The sequence below is a fragment of the Coloeus monedula genome (assembly GCF_965178545.1).
Source record: "Coloeus monedula genome assembly, chromosome: 6".
Lineage (NCBI taxonomy): Eukaryota > Metazoa > Chordata > Aves > Passeriformes > Corvidae > Coloeus > Coloeus monedula.
This window is the reverse complement of record NC_138786.1, coordinates 14,455,440-14,477,598: the sequence shown is the minus strand read 5'-3', so window position 1 is coordinate 14,477,598 and position 22,159 is coordinate 14,455,440. Positions and strand designations below refer to the sequence as shown.

At 36.5% G+C, this 22,159-nt stretch overlaps 1 protein-coding gene across 2 annotated transcripts in view; it reads left to right on the top strand.

The window, feature by feature from the left end:
* The window catches only part of PLEKHA7 (pleckstrin homology domain containing A7), a gene marked incomplete at both ends in the record, with an annotated part of 151,020 nt that extends 129,173 nt beyond the window's left edge, over positions 1 to 21,847 (top strand). The window contains 14 exons of one of the 2 annotated variants that reach the window (XM_082284187.1): positions 931 to 999; positions 1,166 to 1,246; positions 2,049 to 2,198; positions 3,117 to 3,218; positions 6,651 to 6,759; positions 7,609 to 7,847; positions 8,267 to 8,455; positions 8,730 to 8,847; positions 9,687 to 9,766; positions 10,169 to 10,369; positions 13,499 to 13,651; positions 16,186 to 16,319; positions 17,135 to 17,277; positions 21,825 to 21,847. In XM_082284187.1, coding sequence (XP_082140313.1) covers positions 931 to 999; positions 1,166 to 1,246; positions 2,049 to 2,198; positions 3,117 to 3,218; positions 6,651 to 6,759; positions 7,609 to 7,847; positions 8,267 to 8,455; positions 8,730 to 8,847; positions 9,687 to 9,766; positions 10,169 to 10,369; positions 13,499 to 13,651; positions 16,186 to 16,319; positions 17,135 to 17,277; positions 21,825 to 21,847 — 1,791 coding nt within the window. Of the gene's footprint in view, positions 1 to 930; positions 1,000 to 1,165; positions 1,247 to 2,048; positions 2,199 to 3,116; positions 3,219 to 6,650; positions 6,760 to 7,608; positions 7,848 to 8,266; positions 8,456 to 8,729; positions 8,848 to 9,686; positions 9,767 to 10,168; positions 10,370 to 13,498; positions 13,652 to 16,185; positions 16,320 to 17,134; positions 17,278 to 20,494; positions 20,593 to 21,824 lie in introns of those variants that run through there. The other variant, XM_082284186.1, reaches the window with a different exon arrangement.
* Between the last annotated feature and the right edge of the window lie 312 nt (positions 21,848 to 22,159).

Below are 22,159 nucleotides of genomic sequence, written 5' to 3'. Positions count from 1 at the left end.
CTAATCACCAGGTGGTCCTGTGGTAAGATAGTATTTGCTTTAATGAATCTTTAAAAGTGTTCCAAACAGGCAATATTAAATCATTAGATTTTAAGGCTTTTAAAAAAATGTATGATTAATGAGCTTTATTATATTGCTCTTTTCTTAACTTCATTTGTTCACAAAGAGGGTCCTGTGTAGACAGTGGAAATAATAAACATTTCTACAGACATAGACATGCCTTAATTTTTAAGGTTGCTGTGAAGGTTGGAAGTACAACTGAGTATTGTTTCGGTACCTATTCTAAAGCTGTGTTATGTGAGAAGATAATCTCGCCAGAGATGGGATATGAAACCAGTGATTTATGGAATGAGAGATTTGGTAGATTACAACCACATCAAAATAGATTAATTACATTTAATTCCACTATAACGTTTTTATAGCAGTCTGTCTTTAATAAAACTTGCCCTGTGCTGAGGAAGATACTGTCCTTTGTAGAATGAAACACTTGCCAAAAGTTGTATTTTTAGTCATTAATGAATGCTGCTATTGTTGCAACCGTGCATGTAAAGGAACTATTCCAGTCCTTTGGCTTCAAGAAAGCCATTAGAGCACAACTCTCATAGTTGATCTCACAACAACATAGTTAAAACTATGAGATTTTGCAGGAAAAGGACTTTTATAACCATAGACAGGTGGGATTATGCTCTTTTGTCCAGAATTCCAAGCTACTGGAAGAGTTACTAAATAGCCTAATGTAACTAGTAATCCTTTTTGTTAACACTTCTCAAAAACTAAGGCCAGATTTGAAAATACTTGTAATCCAAAATTTTATTAATTTTTTCTTAATAAAAGCAAATATTTAACAAAAGTTTTCTTTTCACTGCTGAAGCATAATTAGGTTTTAGTTTGCAACTAATTCCTTACATTTTGAAAACCTGTTCCTCTTAGGTCACAGGACGTGACTCATTAAAAGAAAGAAGTACAAAACCTGTCAAGATTGCAGAAAGTGATATTGATGTAAGTATCAAACACCACTTCAGCACCTCTTGCACTGATTTGTCTATTTCTGTTGTACAGTTATATGACCATTATTGCACTCCTTGGGGTGAAGTGTTACAAGTGGTTACTTTTCTGCTTGGTTTTTAAAATCCAACTTTGTATACGTATATGATTTCATTTCCAGGTGAAGCTAAGTGTTTTCTGTGAGCAGGACAGAATTCTGCAGGACTTGGAGGACAAAATAAGAGCCCTTAAGGAAAATAAAGTAAGTAGATTAAAAAGGGCTTAGGAAAATAAAATATCAACTTTTATCTAATTATGAAATATAAAATATGAAATTATGAACAAAAAATTGAGTGCTGCTTGCACTGTAGTGTGTATAAACTTCTATGATATCAAGAATTGGGTTTTGTGTTAGGATTGAATACCCATTATGGAATGTTTTAATCCCATTTGCCTCCTTGCCTGCGAGCCATAGCTATCAATAAATTAAGGTGGTTCAGAAAAAAATGTATTCTAAAATGAAAATAATGTTCAGGTGGATCCTTCAGAAGAGCTACTGTGCAAAATTAATTCCATGTTATTTACTCCTGACTAAATGAATCGGGTCTGTTTCATGTTTTAGACAATATTTTAATCCCTCACATGACTGTTTTACCCATAGCAGTGAATGAGAACATGTCCTTAAACAAACAGCTCATGCTGGGCTGTGGTAGGGCTGTCACAGTTCTGTACTGCTTAAGGGGGTTTTTCTGAAACTGTAAATTGCAGTTTTGTACAGAGTGTAAACAGAAAAAGTCCCCTCTCACTGCTTTGTGTTTTCGACGGTTTGGCTGCTTAATGGAAAAACTTAATGGAAAATATGAGGTAATTTTTGGATATAATAGGTGATTAAGGCTCTTGCAGTTTTTTGTTTACATGTGAGTCTCCAAAACAGGAGGCCAATCCTAACTTCTGTTGGCTTATAGGGAAGACTTGGGGCATGGAAAACACCTTTAATATTCCTGCAAGTAGATGCAGAAATTTCCATCTAAATATTGTAAACTTACTGCCATCTTCTTTGTTAGGATCAGCTGGAGTCTGTTTTGGAGGTTTTACACAGGCAGATGGATCAGTACAAAGACCAACCACAACATGCAGAAAAAATATCTTACCAGCAGAGACTTTTGCAAGAGGACCTTATACATATTCGGGCTGAAATATCCAAAGTTTCAACGGTATGAGTTTTTGGTTGCTTCAAGAAAACCACAATTAAAATCCCAGTTAGACCAAAACTGTGTTGGTAGTTGGATAGGGGCATTGGATAGGGGAGTTAAGACCTGTTCTGAAGAGTTTTGGTTAGGATACAGCATACTAAACCAGACAAAAATATTAAACAATCTTTCCAGCTTTACTTTTCAGCACCTGCCTCCCACCCTCCCAAACCAGACAAAAACCCCTAACCTTTTTAATGTCTTCATATGTTATATGTGGGTTTAAATTGCAAATATTTCAGCTAGTCCTTTGAAAATATAAATGTGATTCTAGGATGCTTTTCCAGGGTAAAAGGAATTGGGAAAATCTGTTGATACTTCATTATAAATATACCATTGATATTATAACTTAATAAAATTCAAATATAATTTAATGTTGTTTTCCCTCTATTATTACTATCTCTTTATGGAAATGTAACTAGCTCCTTGTAAGATTGTTTCTAGAATTGCATGAACACCTTTCCTATAGTAAGGTCTGATCACTAAAATGACAGTATTATTTAAATATATCGAGTCAGTTTGTGCCTGTAGAAAATGTATGATTTTCACAGTCAGCATTTAAAATGTATTTGTGGGCATAAATAGCAAATCATTATAAAATGGGCTGTACTGTTGCAGAGATTCTGTTCTATGACAATTTGGCTTTGTGTCAGGAACCTGGCCAGAGTTTTTTTAACTAGGGATTCTTGACTTGACCTTCCAAGCTACGAAGTGTTTTCAGGTGTATAATCAAGTCTAAGTAACAGTGTAGACTAAAATGGATTCTTTACTTCTTTTTATAATAGAATAACAGTACCTTCAAAACACTTTGGTGCTCAATTAGAGAATGGATAAAGTGGTTTTGAAGTTAGCACTGTATTAGAGTATTCCTTCTGTTAACAGGAAATGGAAAATGCCTGGAATGAGTACCTGAAATTAGAAAAGGATGTGAGCCAACTGAAAAAAGCCTTACAGGAGCAGATGAGCAGTTCATTGGTATCTCAGGTGAGTCCAGTTCCAGACACTGTAAACACTTAGAGGATGACTTTTCCTGAACTTCAAGTTACCATCTCGTCAGAGAAATTCTCTGCCGTTTTTGCAGTGCATTCAGCTGTCATGTGGTTTGGTTTGCAGAGTTCAGGCACTGTGGCAGCATGGCTGTGCAGTGAAAAAAAACCCACTACATTGTCTTGCAGCACATGCAATAGTTTCTCATAAGTTGTCTATGCAAATTTGTCATTATTTATTACGTTTTTATTACATGCTGACATCTTGACATTGATAACGTATTTAATTTATAAGACTGTGCAGGACTTCTTAGTCTTCTGTTTATTTGATCTGACATTGTTGGCTTCTTTATCCATTTTTAAGAGCACCAGTCACTGGTTGTTATTGTCATTGCTTGTTATTTGTCATGTTCTTCTATTTATGGAAGATTTATCTCTGCGGATTGTTTTGTGAAGTGGAATAAGTGTTTAACAGCCATCAGTAATTGAAAGGCATCTCAGTTTTAAATCAATTATTCAGTTTCAAATCTTAAAAGAAGCTTTGTTTGAAGCTCAGTTATTTTCTTTGCTGAAATGGACGTGAAATACCAGATTATTTCTACATACCTGCTTACAACTGGTGACTTTATTCTCAGAGCAGGGAATACAGACTGCATTATTTTTCCTTAGTGTGAGCAGAACAGAACACAAGGAACACAGTTAATGTATAAATTTTTCTCAAATCTTAGTCTACTTTTCCAAATATCCTGGACCAAAAGAGCTCACTAGTTACATTTTTTAGCTTATTTATTTGCAGTAAATATCTGTAAAATAGTTTATTTTCACTATTAATGGATAAATGTTTTGTGTCAAAGCAAGAGTTGTAAAACTTTTTTTGATTGCATCAATCTTCAACATATATTTTCATTTACTTTTCATTTTGGGGGGTGGGGAAGTGATTCAGTTTCTGGAGTCAGAATATTATGTAATTGAGTTCAGCTGTAGAATACATTTTTTAAAAAATCCCAGGGGAATATTGGAATAAAATGGTCCTTCTGCAAAGTTACTTTGTTTAATAAAGGAAAATGACAAATTTAAACAAAATATACCTTTTTAGGCTACTTTGAGATAAAATCTCCAATTAGGCACTGAGCATGCTTAAAATACTGGATGTGTGGCATGGGATTCACCAATACATATGGAAGGGAATGTGGTTTGCACAGAAAAAAATGTTAATTCAGTTTGCTTATCATCTCATATCACATAAGTGATTAATTATAAATACACACACAGCCATAAGCATGTTATCAGTTGTATGTGTGTATACTTATATTTACACACATATATGTAAGTATGCACAGATATGTTTGGCTAAGTTTTAAAAAACTGTTTCTGAATACCTATTTTGGAGATACTAGGGGGAACTGATTTTTTGAGAAAGTACTGAATATTCTAAAAAACTGTATTCCTTCAAAGAAGTCTCACTTTAAGTACCCATAGTAGTTAGAATTTTTTTTATCTCTGCCCAAGGATGTGTAGACTCAAGATTGTTTATCTAGCATTTTCCAATAGCACTAAATTAATACACACTGTATTTTAAAAAAATGCAGTCTTCATGGAATATTATTAAAAATTCAGTAAATTTGCAGGCTCAAGTTGCTGTAGGAGACCACTGATGTTGTTTTTATGTAGCATTAATTAAGAGGTTAAAACCTAAATATTTCGGGTAGCTTGGTTGGAGTAAATCTTGCTTTTTAGAATGTAGCTTCAATTGTCTTTGCTTAAGGGTTGGGGAGAATCTGGGCACGCTGAAATTAACTGAGATAGGTTATTTTATCAGTGATAACTTTTTAGTTGGTGTTTCTTCTCTGGTTTTATGTCATTCTAAATTATGTTTCTGTTTGAAGGAAGTTAGAGAAATAAAATTTTCTTTCCAAGTTACCTTTTCATGCTTGCCAATAAAGTATATTTATACCCCTCTGTAAACAGCAATCTCGGCTTTCATAATTTTAAAATTAATTCATCTGCTTATCATTCAGCCCTGGTCCATTTTAGATCTAAATTATTCTCTTCACATCAATATTTAAGTAATGGGAAGAAATAATATTAAAAGATCTGCCTTTTCTACATTGCTAATCCAACATTTTCTGAGTGGTTTCAGACGCAGGATTTTCAGTGCGATGTAGTGTTTTTTTCACTAGTCTGAGGCTTGATTATTGTAAATCCATCATTTGGTTCCTTGTAGTATGATTAATCTCAGAAAAATGAAATGAAATGTGCAAATTTATAGTTTGTGTCCTGACAATCTTTCAAGATATGTCCCATCTATCGAGTGAGTTTACTACAGGCAAATAACATTCTCCATCATTTAAATGTTTGTGTTCTTGGCACCCTGTTTGCTGATCTGTAACCTGGCTGAACATATTTCCTGATTTAAGACAGAAAGTGGAAAGCAATTTATATGCCTTCCTTAGCTCTATGAGGTGTAACAGCTTTTACTGAAGTTTTTTTTCACCCTCAGCCTTATAGGATTAATTAGTAGCTATTTTGCAGCTTGTGGGAGGTGATGGATTTCTAGAGTTCTTGAGCAGTTTGTAAGCAATTCTTAAGTGTTTCACTGCCTTCGCTTTCTTTAATAGTATTGGTTTTACAAAGTTTGTTCTTGATGCAAATGTTTGAAGTCAGGAGGTTACCAGGCTTTAATTAATTAGATGGCAGCAGCTATTTAAGATGATTGGAATGACTGAAATGGTGCATTCAGGAGGCAGGCTGCAAGATGCACTTAAAGGCAAAGTCCAGTCTGTAGACAAAGCTTCCCTTTCTTTCTTTCCTTCCTCCTGGAAAGCCTTGGTAAAGGAAATAGGATGCAAGATGAGACCAAATCCTGGAACAGCAGCAATATATTGTTTTTACCTGAAATACATCATGGCAAGTAGGCCTAACAACTCAAATATAAGCAGAAATTGAAATTGTCAGCACTTCTGAGTTTGTTTTTTTGCTTTTTTACTACAGCATATTTCCCTTAAATGTGTTAAGATGTTTTGTAAGGCTGCTTTAAGAGTCTTAAGTTTGGTAATTATAGGATTTAAGAACCAAGTTCAAATTAATGGGTTCTAGAAGCTCATTTTATGTTAAACATTAAACTATGTTTTTGTAATCTGAACAGTATTCTAGAAATAATATAGACTTGTCTCTTTTCCCCTGTCTTCTGTAAAAAGTCTTCCAACAGTCAGAAAATGCTCTAATAAATTTTATGGGCAAGATATGTTTGTTGGTGTTCTTTGTTTTTTTAAATTTTTATTTTAAAGTAATTATTTAACTCATTTCTAAACTCTTAAGTTTTCATGTAAGTTCTGAAATAGTGATTTGGTTTTGGTATCAAATGACAGGCTCATAATAAATTAAAAATTAGGTATAAGTAATTTTTTTTTTCTTTTACTACAAACAACAGGAGAAAACACAAATACAAAAAGACTTGTGGAGAATTGAAGATGTTACAGCTGGCTTGAGTGCAAATAAAGCAAACTACAAAACCATAGTAGACTCTATAAAGAATCCAGGTAAGGAGAACATGATGAAGAAATAAAAAATGTACCAATGCAACTGAGTCTTTGGGTCTGTGCGCATAATCTGGAAGTTTGTTCTGCTGCAGAAAATCCAGTTGATTCTGCTATTGAGTGTGTCAGAAATCTCTGTTGACTGAGCACTTGGTGTTTCTTTACTTGAGGTGACAAAGTATTTTTGTTGTTTGTTTTCACATACCAGTGGCACTAAAATGTAACAAGCCAAAAAGGGAATAACAATAACAACAATGGGCTAAATTCTTCAAGTTGCAGGAGTGGTTTCTGTCACATGCCTGGCCCTTACCAGTGTGCTATCTGTTCTGCATACTGTCCAGGAGCTCTTCTCTGGATTTATTGCTTTTTTTTCCCACTTGGATGCTGCCCAACTGTCCTTGCTGCAGTTGCTTTCCCCCTCCCTCTTCAGGCAGATGTTTAGTGGGCAGAGCAACATCTGGAAGAGAAGGAGGGAAAGTCTGTGTGGTCTGCATTTCAGTGGCTTTATTGTGTTTCAAAGACAAGACCTAATGCACTGGGATAGCAAGAGCCTGATAATACCTACTGAAAAATGCACTTTATGTTTAAGGCATCTTTGCTCACCTTTTACATACAGAGATAAAATAGTTCTGAGATGATCTAGATGTGTAGGCAACTTAAGGAATCTGTGGCATGGGGCCAGATGCAGCTTATGGACTGATTTCATATGACTCCCAGGCTTTTCCTCCCTTTGTTCCCACTGCACTCTACCAGGAGCTTTATGGGATGATATTGAACTATGTGGTTTTAGTTTTGGCCTGAAGACTTGCTAGATCCTCATCAAGAAATGTTTTTTGTGTATTTTCCCCCTAGAGAGAAAAACAGTGCCTTCATTTTCTCAGTCTTCAGTGCCTTCCTTACCAGCTTCCCTTGCTACTGTGGAGAGCAAACTTTCAGTCCCCGAGAGCCCTCCACGCAGTCCAGTTAAATCCCCTCTGGAGGTTAGGCTGTATCCACAGCCTTATTTCCAGACCAGGACACAGCACCAAGCACAGCAGCTGAAAAAAATAGAGCCACCTCTTCAGTCACCAGTCAAGCTCAAGCCAAAGGTTGTAAGTACTGCTCTTGTGGGATTCTTTCAGCAGTCTTTCCATTTCCCTTCTGTCAGGAGCAGTGGAAGTGTCATGGTTGGAAGTTCACGCAGTGTGGAGGCACAGCAGGGAGGCACTTGGGGTGCTCGTGTTGGAACTGAGAAGTGGCACATGCAGCACAATACTTGTGCATAACCTGGAGCCTCCCGTAGAGTGTCACAGACTGGTCTAGGACATACTAATATTCAGAGCCTTCCTTGGAAATGCTTTGTGGTTGATTTCTTGGTCTTGCTTGGGCCTTAAAGCCTCAAGCTTCTGGTGTGGACAGAGGAGAGCATGCTGAAGCAGTCGTGAATAATTCATATAATACGATGAACTTTCAGTTTATGCCAGACTGTTTTCATGCTGTTTGCCAAATCCCTGTGCTTTCCTATTCCCAGGAAGATGAAGCACCGCCCAGACCTCCTCTCCCTCAGCTGTACAGTCCTGAGGATCAGCCACCAGCTGTCCCACCCCTCCCGAGAGAAGCCACTGTCATCAGACACACCTCGGTGCGGGGCCTGAAACGTCAGTCAGACGAGAGAAAGAGAGACAGAGAACTCGGCCAGTATGTAAATGGAGATTACAGGGTGAGCACTCACACACCTGTACACCTGCTCTTCAAAGATATGGGAACCTTGGATAAAACATGTTATTGTTGTCTGTAGAATATATGGACCTTTAATAAAGTAATCATGATATAGAATGGCAGAGAGATAATAATGACAGTGAGAGATCTATGCCATATAATAATGGCAGAGAGAGATGTAGTAAGCCAGAAACAAAGATTTAGGATTTGTTTTAGGATTATTAAGACTTGCTGTCTGTGATTTCATTTGAGCTGATGAGTATTTTTCTGTATAGGTGGAACTGCGTTCATACATGAGCGAACCAGAACTAGCAATGATAGGGGGTGACCTCAGCCACCCTTCCAGTGCTTTAATAAGCCCTGACAGTGGATACCAGACACTACCAACCCGTGGTAAGCCAGGAATTTATGGAGTTGATCTTTAACAGTACTGTCTGTACAGGAGCTTTTCTCTTGTAGGATTTCCTGGAGATGATCTTTATGACCAGATCACTGGTTTTAGATAAACTATACAGGGAAAGTCTAGAGATTTTGTGCGTTTTAATGGTGCTGTTACAGACAATCAGCCTTTGGCAAAGCAACTTAATATATAAGGCTTAAAAAAAACCCATAGCAAAACATGGAATTAGCTATTAGAATGTCTCTTATATTAAGAGTTATTTTGCCTCATGATTTCTCTGCTACCTTTTGCAAACTCTTAAGTATTTTTAAAACATTTATATTGCCATTGAAATGCAACCGATAAAGAATATGAATGTAGTGCCCCAAACATTACATCTGACTTGACACTCCATCCCCACTGTGCTGTAATCCTGTAACTGTTTCACAAATGAGGACAGAGATGATATCTAGGCCAAAAGCAAATAATTTCTTAGCCGTTTGCTTCTTATTTCTTTTGTTTCTAGCTGTGAATGTTAAGGTTTTATTTTCTTAATAGATGTGATTATTTATACAGTTTATTTATTGTTGTACAGCTGAGATCAACCCATCCCTCATTTAATATAAGCTTCTAAATTATTACAGATTTTCTGAATTTTGATCAGTAGTGACCTGAAATGCATTATGTTCGGCTGAAGTGAAATTTTGTGCCTCTCATGATCTTCTGAATTGCAAAATGTGAGCTAAAATAGTAACCCGAATGCCACAGAAACAGTATAATAATATTTTAAAAAGATCTGACTCTTTCTTTGTCTGTCATCTGGTTTTGAGGCATTCTCTTTTTCCTTATAAAGGTTTGTCTGGATCAACTTCCAGATTGCACCAGTCATCTACCATTTCATCGTTTGCAACACTTCGAAGGGATAGGTCCAAGGTAAGTTTTAAATAAACTTCTGAAGGCAATTGTTGGAACTGCTTGAAATAGTTAAGCCCAGAGTATATTTTGTGTAGCAGTAGTATATTTTTTGTAATTGGGATTATAATAGCCTGGGAGAGGACCAAGAGCTGTGATCTAACGAAGTGTCCCAGTTTTTCACTTTCTTAAATGAACTGGACAACCAACAACTTATTGCATTTCAAATAGATTTATAAAACAAGGTTTAGAACCAAAAATCAACACTCCTAATAGGAAATACAGAGTTTAAATATGCTAAGAAATGCAAAGTTAATAGAATAAAATTTAGTAATGAGGTAGGAGAAGGAGTTCATTTTTTTGTATACTTCTTATAAAGTATTAATTACAACATGTGTTTTGTGTGCCTTGTGACTTCTCCAGGAGAGACCAAAGAGTGCCTTGGAACGTTTATACTCTGGAGACCACCAAAGAGGCAAGATGAGTGCAGAGGAGCAGCTAGAAAGAATGAAGAGACATCAGAAGGCATTAGTGCGGGAACGCAAGAGAACTCTTAGCCAAGGAGAAAGGCAGCCTGTTTCATCTCGGTCTTTCATCAGGCCCGTGTCTGCAGACGTAGGCTCAGTATGTTAGATATGCCTTAAAAGGACTAAACTAAAAATATCTTTGGATTTATTCTTTTATTTTCCCCTGGCAAGCACTTTCACTTGAGCGTGTGTGATGCTTCTAGTCCAATTAAATTAGTGTTCTGTGGTATCAAATGAGTTCGGAGAGTGTGAGGAATAGATGATCTTTTTTACTCGTAGTCAAGGTAAATGTAGCAGGTTCAGCAGGTAAGTTGGTCAGAGGTTAGTGATGAGTGGAGATGCCAGTGTATTGGGGTGATTTCAGAGCCATGATTTTTTTCTTTTTTTTTTTTTTTAATTGGAATTGTGTTTAGAAAGTGTCAGAAGCTTGTACAGTTTTAAAACTGCTTCATAATGGAATGGGCCTTTTAGAATGTTCTTTCTCACCATAGGTATTTTTCCTTTTAGTTCATAAATTAGCCTGCAAGATAGTCGGTGGTAATATCAGACCAAGGTGGTGTTTGTTTGTTCTCTTTTAAAAAAGATGATAAATGGATAACCAGTTTTAAAATATAATCGTGCTGATTAGGAATTTACGTGAGAGCTAATGTATTTTAATTGATACAAATTCTTCTTTAAAGCTCAAAATGTAGAATATTCTAATAAGGCTCAAATTTAAGCTGCTGAAGAAAAGTATTTTTGTTGCATTCAAAGAGTAAATGCTGTGCAGATGATAAGTTTATAATGATACATTTTGGATACTAACCAAAGCAATTCTAATTGGTGAAGTTACCCAGTTGCTCACTTGGTGCTAAACCAGGATTGTACTGTAATTGCACTTATGCTGTGGTCTTTTAATTTATTTTTTTATTTGATCCACTAGAGCTTTAGAATGATCACATTGTTTTACCTAATTCATTGCACAAGATCTCTTGCTTTTAGATCCGTCACTCATCATACCTAATGCTTTTTTTTTTTTTTTTTTTTTAATTTGCTTGTTTTTAATTTGCAGAATTTTGTAGTTACTTTAAAATTTCTAACTGGACTACTCAATTTTTACCAGGCTTAATTGCATTTAGTACATGGTGTCAATTGCTGGCATTAAAAAAAACCTTTTAATATTCAGCTTTTCATTCCCACTGTTCTGTAGCACTAATTTTCAGCCAGTTATTTGTATTTACTTTCCCAGTAAATACGAGTGCACTGCTTGGAGACATTCATCTGTTTTGTCTTCTGTTTTGCAATCACAAATTTTTTAAAGACAGTGCATAATGTTTGGGAATTGTAGTACTGTAGTATCACTGTTACTTTCATACTTTAATTGGAAGAAATAAATCTGAGCTTCTTATGTTTTCTGACTCACATAACAAACACAAGTCGAAACATTTTCACTACACTCATTATTAACATTTGTGGCAAACACTTTATTTATAAATTTGGGTGCCATCTTGGTCTTTTTCTTGCTGTAAAGAATTAAAATAGAGTTTTTCAGCCCTAGTAATGTTTTGTAGAGGTCCTCTCTTGTACCTATAGGGCTTGGATATGCAAGAGCATGTTTGATAGCACAATTACTTACAGCATTACAATTATTTAGCAGCCAAAATGGCAAACAGTTAAATGTATAATTGAAGTGCTGCTCAGTGTGTAACATTTGCTTTAAACATACATTGTATGTGTAATTCTAATTTTTAATTGGTCAGCTCTCAAGTGTAGTATGACATTTTAAGTATTGATCACAGTACATGAATTCATTTGTTATATACAATGCCTTTTTCATGTAAAAGTTGCAACATCAAAGCCAATAAAAGTACTGCTTCTTAAGAATGGTTTGATGTTTTTCTTACCTATATACAATAACAACTTGAAAATGATACTGTGTATTTAAAATATACTATATCAATCAGGCCTGGTTCGAATGTGAGTAGAAGAATGAGTTTGGAGTACTCAGTATGAGAAAATGTTCTTTTCTCTTTTGAATTCTGTAACGTATTAATTTTTGAGATGTAATTGCCTTTTACCTACTTCACTTTTTAATATACATGGAAGATACTTATCTTCTGAGTGAATTCTGAGAGCTTGTGCATGAATAGGTTTCAATTAGATTTAGTAATGGAAGTGACATAATGAAGTCTAAGGACTTCATGTGGAATTCAAGCTTCATCCAAAACAAGCCAAAGATTTGTCCCAGAAATACTGGAGATGTTTTTAAGAAACATAAAAGTGGCACATTCTCCTATTGATTCCCTCAAACCCTTGAGGAGATAATTTTGTTGTCGTTGTTGTTTTTGTCCCTTCTTTTTCCTACTGGTTTTAATATCGTGTATGGTAAAGTTGCTCAGATCTACTGGATGGAAAGATGCTACAACTGAACTTAATTTTTTTGAACAAAAAGGTATTGGTAGTGTCCTTAAGTGTGAGTTTATATGTAACTGTATTGTATGTATTTGTGAAGGGACTAATGTGCAGTGATTTTGGATACTCTACATTATGCAGCTTAGTTTAAATATGCTAAATTTAAATATCAATAAATATTTAATAGCTCTGATTTATATTGCTAAATATTTACCTTTTAAACACCTTGTGAAAGACTTTTGCAGGTAGCTGGACTCTGCTTTCAGTAAAGTCTGAAGATCTTAAAAGTTAATTAGTTTTTAGTTCAAGACAAGTTAACGCTAATACACAAAGTATTATCAGCTTTAAACAGTAGGTATTATTTTATTATACATTAAATTTTCAAGCTGTGGTTCTCAACCAGCACTGTAAGTAGCCTTTCTGTGTAGTGATTCAGAACCACACAGCACTGCCTCTTTACAATGCCAAGGACTAATCTGTCAGTCTGTAGGCTCGCTGGTAGTGAGACCTGTGCTCCCAAAGATGTTTGTGTGTAGCTGGTTCCATGTTAATCAGCAAATGTAAAATTGGGATTAATAAATTTCTTAGAATCTGATTCTACTGAACATGTAAAATTAAGCAGTACTCTGAATTCCTCACAGCACAGCTAGAGATCAAAACTCCCACCCGTATGTACCAAGAAATGCAGTTGTATTTTCTTTCTCTTGTCAGTTTAGGGTTTGCCCTGCTGACTCTTTCAGCAGTGCAGCGTTTGCAGCAGTAGTAATATACATTGCTATATGGTGAATTTGGCAGTATGGCTGAATGCTGTTAATTGTTTTGTATCTATTACCAGTGGAAACGAGAGCAAGAATTTGATTTGCAGTTACTTGAGAGGGCAATTCGTGGAGAAGACAAGGATGAAAATGAATGGTTAAAAGTTCAGCCAGTAGCAGTGACAGAGACTGACCTGGAGCCTCAAGACTATGATTTAGATATCAGCAGAGAGGTAATGCTCACAGTCTTTTGCCTCCTAATCTCTGTCCCAAAACATTAACCCTTCTAAGTTTTTGGCAGTGGATTCTCATCCTTTCTTTCAGAAGTTAGCTGGAAGTTTGAACTAAAAGGAGTCTTTTGGGTACTAAAAATTTATGACCTGGCGCCTTTGCAGTGTTTGTGTTCGTATTGTGTTCTAGTGGAGAGAAGAAATTGAAAAGTTGGCTCTACTCTTTGAAATATATAGCTCAGGCTTTATAAAGGAAAGAGCGATTAACTTAGGGAAGGTTCTATAAATTGGGAAAAAAAGATGAGAAGACAACACGAAGAGTATTTAAAAATGAGAAACAGGAATGAAGGAAAAGTTCCCTAGAGCTACCTTACTGCTCTTAATTTTGACTGGCAAAAGATGATAGAGAAGAGGAATCACTGCTGTATTTGGGCTTGAACAGAAAACATATTTCAGTCAGCTTTTGGAATGACCCGCTTGGTGTTCTGGGCACGAGGTCTTTTCTCAGCTCCAGTAACCGAGCAAATGTTGGTTTGAAATGCGATTGAGCCATCTGGTGGGAAGGAGAGAACACAGCAAGTGGAAAGGCTTCAGGGGGTACCTTGTGCTGTGTTAAATGCCACGGGAGATGGCAAACCAGTAAAACTATTAATGATAATTAGACTAGTAGGCACCTGTGCTCTTCTGAAAGCTGTTGGCAGAGTATCATTTTACAGAGAGAGATATTTGTAAAAGGTTTGCTTTGTGAGTCGTTACCTGTTGAACTCTATGAATGAATGCATCTTTCAGTTAATCTTTGTATAATTTTTACAGAAAATACAGTGCTTCTGTAAACTTCAGAAGCAGAAGATAACTTTTGTTCTACTGCCTTTCCTTGTTGCACTCTGCTATTAATTTTTCTTTTCCAGAAGGCCTTCAGGGCTATGGGAATCGCTTTGTACTTCCTTTAAGCCTTGGATAGGAGACATTTTTGCTTGTAGGCATTTCTGTCCTGCTTCAGAGTAACTGAAATAGGTCCGAAGCTCTGAGTGTAAAGTTTCTTTCTCAGTTTACCTGGTTAGAATCGTAGAATGGTTCGTGTTGGAAGGGACCTTAAAGATTGTCTAATTCCAGCCTCCTGCCATGGGCAGGGCCACCTTCCACTGAACCAGAGCTCCATCCAACCTGGCCTTGTTCTTTTCCATTTCATGTGGCCATCCTCTTCACCTGGCAGGCACTTCTATGTTTGAGGTACCTCTGTGCCTCAGAAGGGAGCATACTCAGTTGTACCTTTAAGGAAATCCATCTGCCGTTCACATGATTAATGGGTCTGTTATTCTGAAAGTGACAGGATGAGCTAATTTAGATTAGATACAGTAATCTAATACAGATAGAGATACACATTTTAAAAAGTGTATATATGTCTGTATCTAAACCTCCGTAGAGGAGTTGGATTCAAAAGTAGGGAAGAGTAGTGGAAAAATTGGGATTTTTCTGGAAGCACGGGCTTTGTGTTTCCTGAGAAGGAACTTGAGGCTGTGATTTTAATATAGTTAATTAATTAATATAGTTGTGTATGTCAGTGTGTGCTCTTGGCCTTCGATTGCCTGTGAATTACTGAGCCTAAGCACCGGGGGTTAGGTCAGGCCACTTTACATAATCCATCGAATTAGCATGAGCCAAGGTCAGTGGTGAAAAATTTAGGATTATTTTCATTGAAAACTTTGAATTTTGAAAACTCATTGCCTCATGAGTGTTTTAACAAAATTCCAAGAAGAAGAAGAAAAAAAATTGTTCTCCTTTACTTATTTCCATTTATTTACACATTCTCTATTTTTGTTTTCAAAACCAGTCTGTTCTATATAATAAGAAGTGGTTTTCAAGGTCTGTAAGCTTTGTTTTTGTTGGGTGGAGAGAAAATTTCCCACAAAATAGTGGATCCTAGCAAAAATTTGTTTCTGGCTTTCATGCAATCATGTTACAATTTTCAGTCTATTCAGAATTAGTTTATGCAATGTGTTGTTACAGTTGCACAGTGAAGTGTATTTCTCTCTGCCTTTTGTTTCCTTCTGCTGCTCACAGAAAATTATCCAGTCTCAGAAGAATGACCCTAGGTTAAAACTTGAGGTGATACTTCCTTTCAGTTGTAGGAAGTTCTGGCTGGCATGACACAAATATAATGACATTAATATCTCGGGTTGTCCAGTCAACCACTCTTAGTGGTTGCTTCTTTCTACTGTAAGAACTTGAGGCAGTGTCCTACTTTAGGCTCTAAGCCTGAGCTGAAGAAATGTTTTCTGTTGATTCTTGTTGCTTCTGTAATCCCTTTTAATATTTGTTCAGTCTATCTTCTGAAGTAAAAAGAATCAGAGGGAAAAAACACTGTTGAAAGGGCATCAGCTAGAAATTCAGAAGGAGTGTTTAGCATCAGGTGCATGTACTGACTGTGGAAATCCATGCTTTATTCTTTTCACTGTGTTCTCCCATTGAGGAGGATTTATCTCCATTTCTTTCAAGTCTTTGTTATTGAAAACTCGATGCTTGCTTTCTTTCTACAGTTGTCAAAACCTGAGAAGGTTGTAATTCCAGAACGTTATGTTGAGCTGGAGCCAGAAGAGCCCCTTTCTACAGAAGAGCTGGCAGCAAGGCAGCGGAAAGCAGAAAAGATAAAGAATATTCTTACTAAATCAAGGTTAGGTTTTATGTTTTTTTCCAAATCTTATACAGGTGCTCATGTTAAACATCGAGAACTAACATAATACAACAATCTTAATTTCTGTTACCTGAATGTACCATGTAGCTTTGAGAAAATGCGCTCAGAATTTATGTAGTATACTTAGAGCTGCTTTTCAAAACAAGGTCAAGAGATAATGATGAATTTTGTGTATTTTCTTGTTCAGAGAATCCTAAAGTAGTAGTGAGTCCTTACCAACCAACTTGTAGATGAGAATGAGGAGGAAGGAAAGGCATGAATCTGACCAAAAGCAGAAGACAAGTCAGCATGAGAGCAAGTTTCTGTTGTCTCCAGAGAGCGGAGTTGTGAAACAACACTTTTGGCTACTTACAGCTAATATAGAGTCAGCTGAACATTCAGTTTCAAGAATTTGATTTGTCAAGGATCTGTCCTCTCTTTGGAAGGGGTACAGCCTGAGGGACCACCAGGTTATTTCCTTTTCCTTTGAGCACTAGAAAGGAATTTTACTAACAACTTCAAATAAGTAGCACGTTTGTAGTGCTTTTATTTAAACAGCGTATTTCCAACAAAGGACTTTCTGATGTTCTTAAGGCTATGCAGAAATTTTGACTGCATGTGAGGTGGCTGTGCCATTTTTCCATGTGCTGTAGGCATTTGCATGCAACATCAACCCTATTTAAAGAACGACAATAAAACAGGGAGCTTGATAGATGAGATCTGAAAACTGCAGTCTGAATCCAAGCTTGTTCTTATCTGCATGGTGGATTCTTTATGTTTGCAAATGTTAATGTTGTTTTTCACTTTCCCCCCAGTATGCACAATCTGCAGCCTACTGTTGCCCAGGACAAACACAACTCGATTGATTTAGATTCACAGCTGCAGGAGCAGGAGCGCATCATTACCATTTCATACGCTCTGGCTTCTGAAGCCTCTCAGAGGAGCAAGGAGGTAGCAGGTAATGCTGAGTTATTTACCAAATAACAGCTATTTCTTACCAGCTTCTCAAGTTGTGTGGGGTTGTTGCTGAATTCCTGGCATAAGAGAAAGTTTTAGTCAATTCGTATTCAAAATAGTGAAGAGTGCATGTAGGTAACAAATGGAGAGGGGCTAACGATTTACATTGAGTATTTGGCCTCCAGTGGACAGGATAAAGGGGGCAAAATAGTATGGTCAATAAGTTCAGAACTTGGAAACTTGCTCTAATAGTGCTAAAAAAATCAACATTTTGATTCTCTATAATTATATTAAATCAAATATTTCTGTATTTATTTTTAAAAGTAAATTGATCTGTGACTTCAAAAAAATCAAGAGAAGAGGATTTAAATTTTTTTTTTTAAGAGAAAGATTCCCTGGTCCAGTGATTGAGATTAGGCTACAATCATTTGCAGCTTGAGCTGTCTGACAACAGGCTGAAAAAGACCTTGTAAAATGGGGATTGGCATGTTTCTGTCTGGTGACCAGGGTGAGAGGTCAGAGCAAGACAGCTGTGCATGAATTCTGCTTGATGCCTGGAAATTAATAGATCCTTTTCAATATGTTGCTAAAAGTGATAATTTCACTCTTGATTGCTTTATAGTTGAAATAAGTAAGAAATGTCAAGAGATTTGTATCACACAGTAATCCATGCAGCAGTGATTCCCCCAAGTATCTGACTGGCCATTTATAACTGGCACCATTCACTGTTCCAGTGGAGAACAGAAATAATGGAAACTTCAACTATGATGGAGAAAAAATATGCACATTTCTCATCTGAAGTTGTCAGTTTAAACTTATGGCTCTTGCCACAGCAGCCCTTAAGACCTTCCCATTAAAGACAGATTATTCCAATATTGGAGTGCGTAACGTGCATCTGCAGTAACAGAGCGTTGATTGAATGTGGCTGTACACTCAGGGATGCAGTGCCAGCTAAACCTGAGGGGAATGGCATTTTGAGGGGATGGAATACATTTTCAAGATAGGAATCTTGAGACTTCAGAGAGTTTCTGTGGGTAATTTAACTGACTGGCAGGAATAAAGTGATTCACTGAGGAGGCCAGGCATTGTAAAGCTAAACCAAACAAACAGAAGAACAGAATTGTAAGATCATGGGAGCATTTCAGGAGTAACCTTGTGGACCTTCAGGCCATCAGTGTATCAAAAGGGCTTTTTCACAGGCATTTTGATCTCAGTTCCAGTGACCAGAACCTTGTAACAGGTACTCAAATCCTTTGGTTATAGAATGGGGATTTCTTTCATGATGTGTGAGCGAGTGCAGCATTTTGCCACTCAATTTCTAGCTTCTGCTGGGAAAAGGTCACACATCTGGGCTAAGGTCAGCCCAGACGACCACAGCCAGTACTTGAAATTACTCCTCTGTGTCAGTACAAGAAGAGCAGAGCACCTGCCCTGCTCAAAGGTCTTCATGGGGCCAGTTAAGTTACTTCTGGGTGTGCCTGAACTTGTAGCAACGGTACAGTACTGAAATAGGTTTGATTTTTTAAATATTGTGTAGTGAATGTAGTACACATTTCATTACTATAGGTTTTTTTATTTATATATTTTAATTTTTTATGTTGTAATTATCTCAAAAGTGTGACCCATCACATTTTAGGTATATGTAACCACAAAAATATTCTTTATTCTTCCGTTTTCCTCAAAGAGGGAATTAAAGTGTGTATTGGGACTGAAATGTTTAAGTGTTGCTTCAGAAAATTTGCAGTCAGTTGCGAGATAAGTTTTAGTTTGATTTTCCTTGTGAGGCACAGCAGCTGCCTCTTTTGTCTTTCAGTTAAAGAAACCCTAACACAGTAGCCAAAGACTAAGGTTTTTAAGGAATCCCAAACCTTTATGTTTGTGCACAGCTTTTGTTGCCACACTTGTACCTCAAAAACTCACTTCTGGAAATATGTCTTGCTTTGATTTCAATTATTTCTTCTTTAAAAGCAAAGGCCTTTATAGTATTCAAAAAAAAAAAAAAAAAAAAAAAAAAAAAAAAAGCCAAAAATAAGAGTAGTCTGGTTTTAATAGAAAATCTACAAACCAGAAAAGAGTTCAGGTTTTTTGGTATGACCTAAATTCTGATGATCTAAGGTGATTAAAAAAAAAAGCATTTGACACTTTGCACAGCTAATTGGACATTCTCATGTAGTCTCATATAACAGATTCCTTCACATTCTTATTTTTGTAGTTTGATTTTCGAAGTTTGGGTTATCATTTGCTCCTTGTTGATGAAGCAGAACGTATCTGAAAATCCCAAATTAATTATCTAGATTTTTTTTACAAAGATTTGTTTATGGAAAAGACTGTGAAGCTTAACTTTGCCCATTATTCAGGGCAACCAATTATGTTAGGATATTATGCTAATCTAAATCTTTAAGATAAAGTGTACATCTATCTAATAGTGCCACTTTAGAGTTTCCTGTGTTCCTAATAAGAAATCAGCCTTTTGAGTAGAAATCATGCCAAGAATCTGGAAGATTAAAGTCAAATACAAGAGTATTAAGAAGTCATTTCCTACATTGTATGCTTTGGCCCTCCTAAATGTAAAAGCAGAATTTTAGATTGAGTTCTAATTTCTTCAATTTTATGATTATTGTCTTCTAATACTATACTATTACTCTAGTTTATAAACAAGGATACTTTTAATCATTGTATTCTTTATTACTTTCAAGCTGAGATATATGAAAATGTATTTACTGTATCACACATGGCACTAAGCAAAATGTTATACACATATGTAATTTTTTAAACATTATTTTTCTATATATTATTGTTTCTGCTTACTGGCATATAACAAAGGAAATGTTGAAAACCTGTACAGCCTCAGTGAGTCTTGAAATCAGTTTAGCAAATCTAGGTGCTGGTCCAGAGCTTCAGCTTTAAAAGCAGTGCTGATGAGAGTTTATCAGTGTTGTGTGCTTTCATAATGTTCCAGTAAAACTTCATCTTGAGATAGGTTGTCCATATTCTCATCCAAATAGGAATCTTTATTTGTTTAATTTATGCAAAGGGTAGACAAAAGCAGCAGGTAGAAATGTTGTTGTTTACATTGTGTTTCATGTGACTAAAATAGTGTAGCACCTCATTCATTGCTAATTAGGTTTCCTATTCATGTGGTAGAAAATTAAGGTCGCTCCATTTATGATGTGAATGTTTGATTGTGCAGCCTAATTCCTGTGTGTGATCCCTTCTAGCTCAGCAGTTGACCTATCCACCCAAAGCACCCTCACCTTCTGTACCACAGCCACCTCACTCCCCCCTAAGCAATGGATTTCACTACACATTTGTTTAAACACCTTCCAAGTAAGAACTAACTGCTCTCAGCATGCCTGATTTGCCATCGTGCCTGTGCTGTGGCTTGCTAAATTTTAACTTCTTTACTAAACCAAAATTACATCCAAATGAAAGCATGCAGCTACTTTTTCAGAAACCTTTCATTCTTGTAAATATTGCTTCTAATGAGCTAACACGTGGGCTGATGGAGTCTTCAGAGAAGTGCTGTCTCTCTGCAGGTGAGGTGCTTCCTCACTCCTACTGTGGTGAAGGGAGGAGACATCTGTGCTCTGGGTAACAGGGGGCCAGGTTTTCAGCAGCCTCTGTACTCTGGTGGCTGCACAGAGCATATAAAGAGAGAATCCAAAGTACACCTTGTACAAGCAGGGGTTTCCTTTGTGGGCTGGTGTCCTACACAGGAGCTGGCATCGGAGTCCTAGCTGAGCTGAAGATTTGGCCCTTTGTAACTAATTCTGCAATGTTATGTTTGACTTTGATCATGCCTTTCATTGGATTATGTTAGCAGAAGGTTGGTTGTTGTCTCTGGTTAAGTTGTTTTGCCACTTCAGGTATTAAAATTGTGATAATTTTGTTGTCCTTACAAAAAAAATCTGGATTTGTATCTCAATAGGATTTGCAGAGTTTTCCCTGTTTGAAACAGGAAAAGGTGTAAATATTGTATGCAACTGCTAAGTGCCCCTAGTTAAGACACTTGCTATGCATCCATATTTTGCTTTGATATTATTCTCATCTTTCTGATTTCCTTTGGCTTAATTTTATTGCCTGAAGTTGAACAAGAAGATAGAGCAGAGTTGAAGTAGTAAAGAGGGTTGTGTGAGTAACTCAAGCAATTGTCCAGTGCCAGAGACTCGAGCAGGTGGCCGGGGCTGACCTTCAGAGGTCCCTTCCTACCCCAACCATTCTGTGATTCCAGACTGACCTAAAAACATGTCTAGCACATGTCTGTACAAATATATACACATAGATATACACTTACAGATATATATTGATACAAACTTACATTTTCTTCAGAAGAAGAAAGTAGTTTTGAAAACCAGCACCATGCAGGGGACACCAGAGCTTGAGCATCAGTGGCATCATGAGATAATTGTTCGCTTAATGTGTCTGTATGAATTGTTCCTTCTGTGAAACTGCAAAAGGCTTAGAAAAAAGGTTTCCAGCAATTGCTTACTGCTTGGCTTTGGTTGACTCCCTTCAATATTTAACCATGTTTGTTTTCCTTCACACCAGCCAAAGCAGTAAGTGAACACTGACGTAAGACTCGAGGCAAATTCCACCTTGTGACCCCTCATGGAAGACAGAGGAAATTCTTTGCCAGTTTTCTGTGGAGATACTCATTGGCTGATGACACCTTCTTCTGGAAAGACATTCAGAGAACAATAGGGGGATTTTCTATGAAAATGAAGAGAACTGCAAATCATTTTTTATTTACTTCAGTTTAGTTCACACTTTTTATATGAATAAACGGCACTTTTAATAAACTCTGTAAAATACTGACAATGTATTTTTAGAACAATGTATTTTAGATTTTTTTTTTTTAAATCAAGGGCTGAATTCATTTTAAA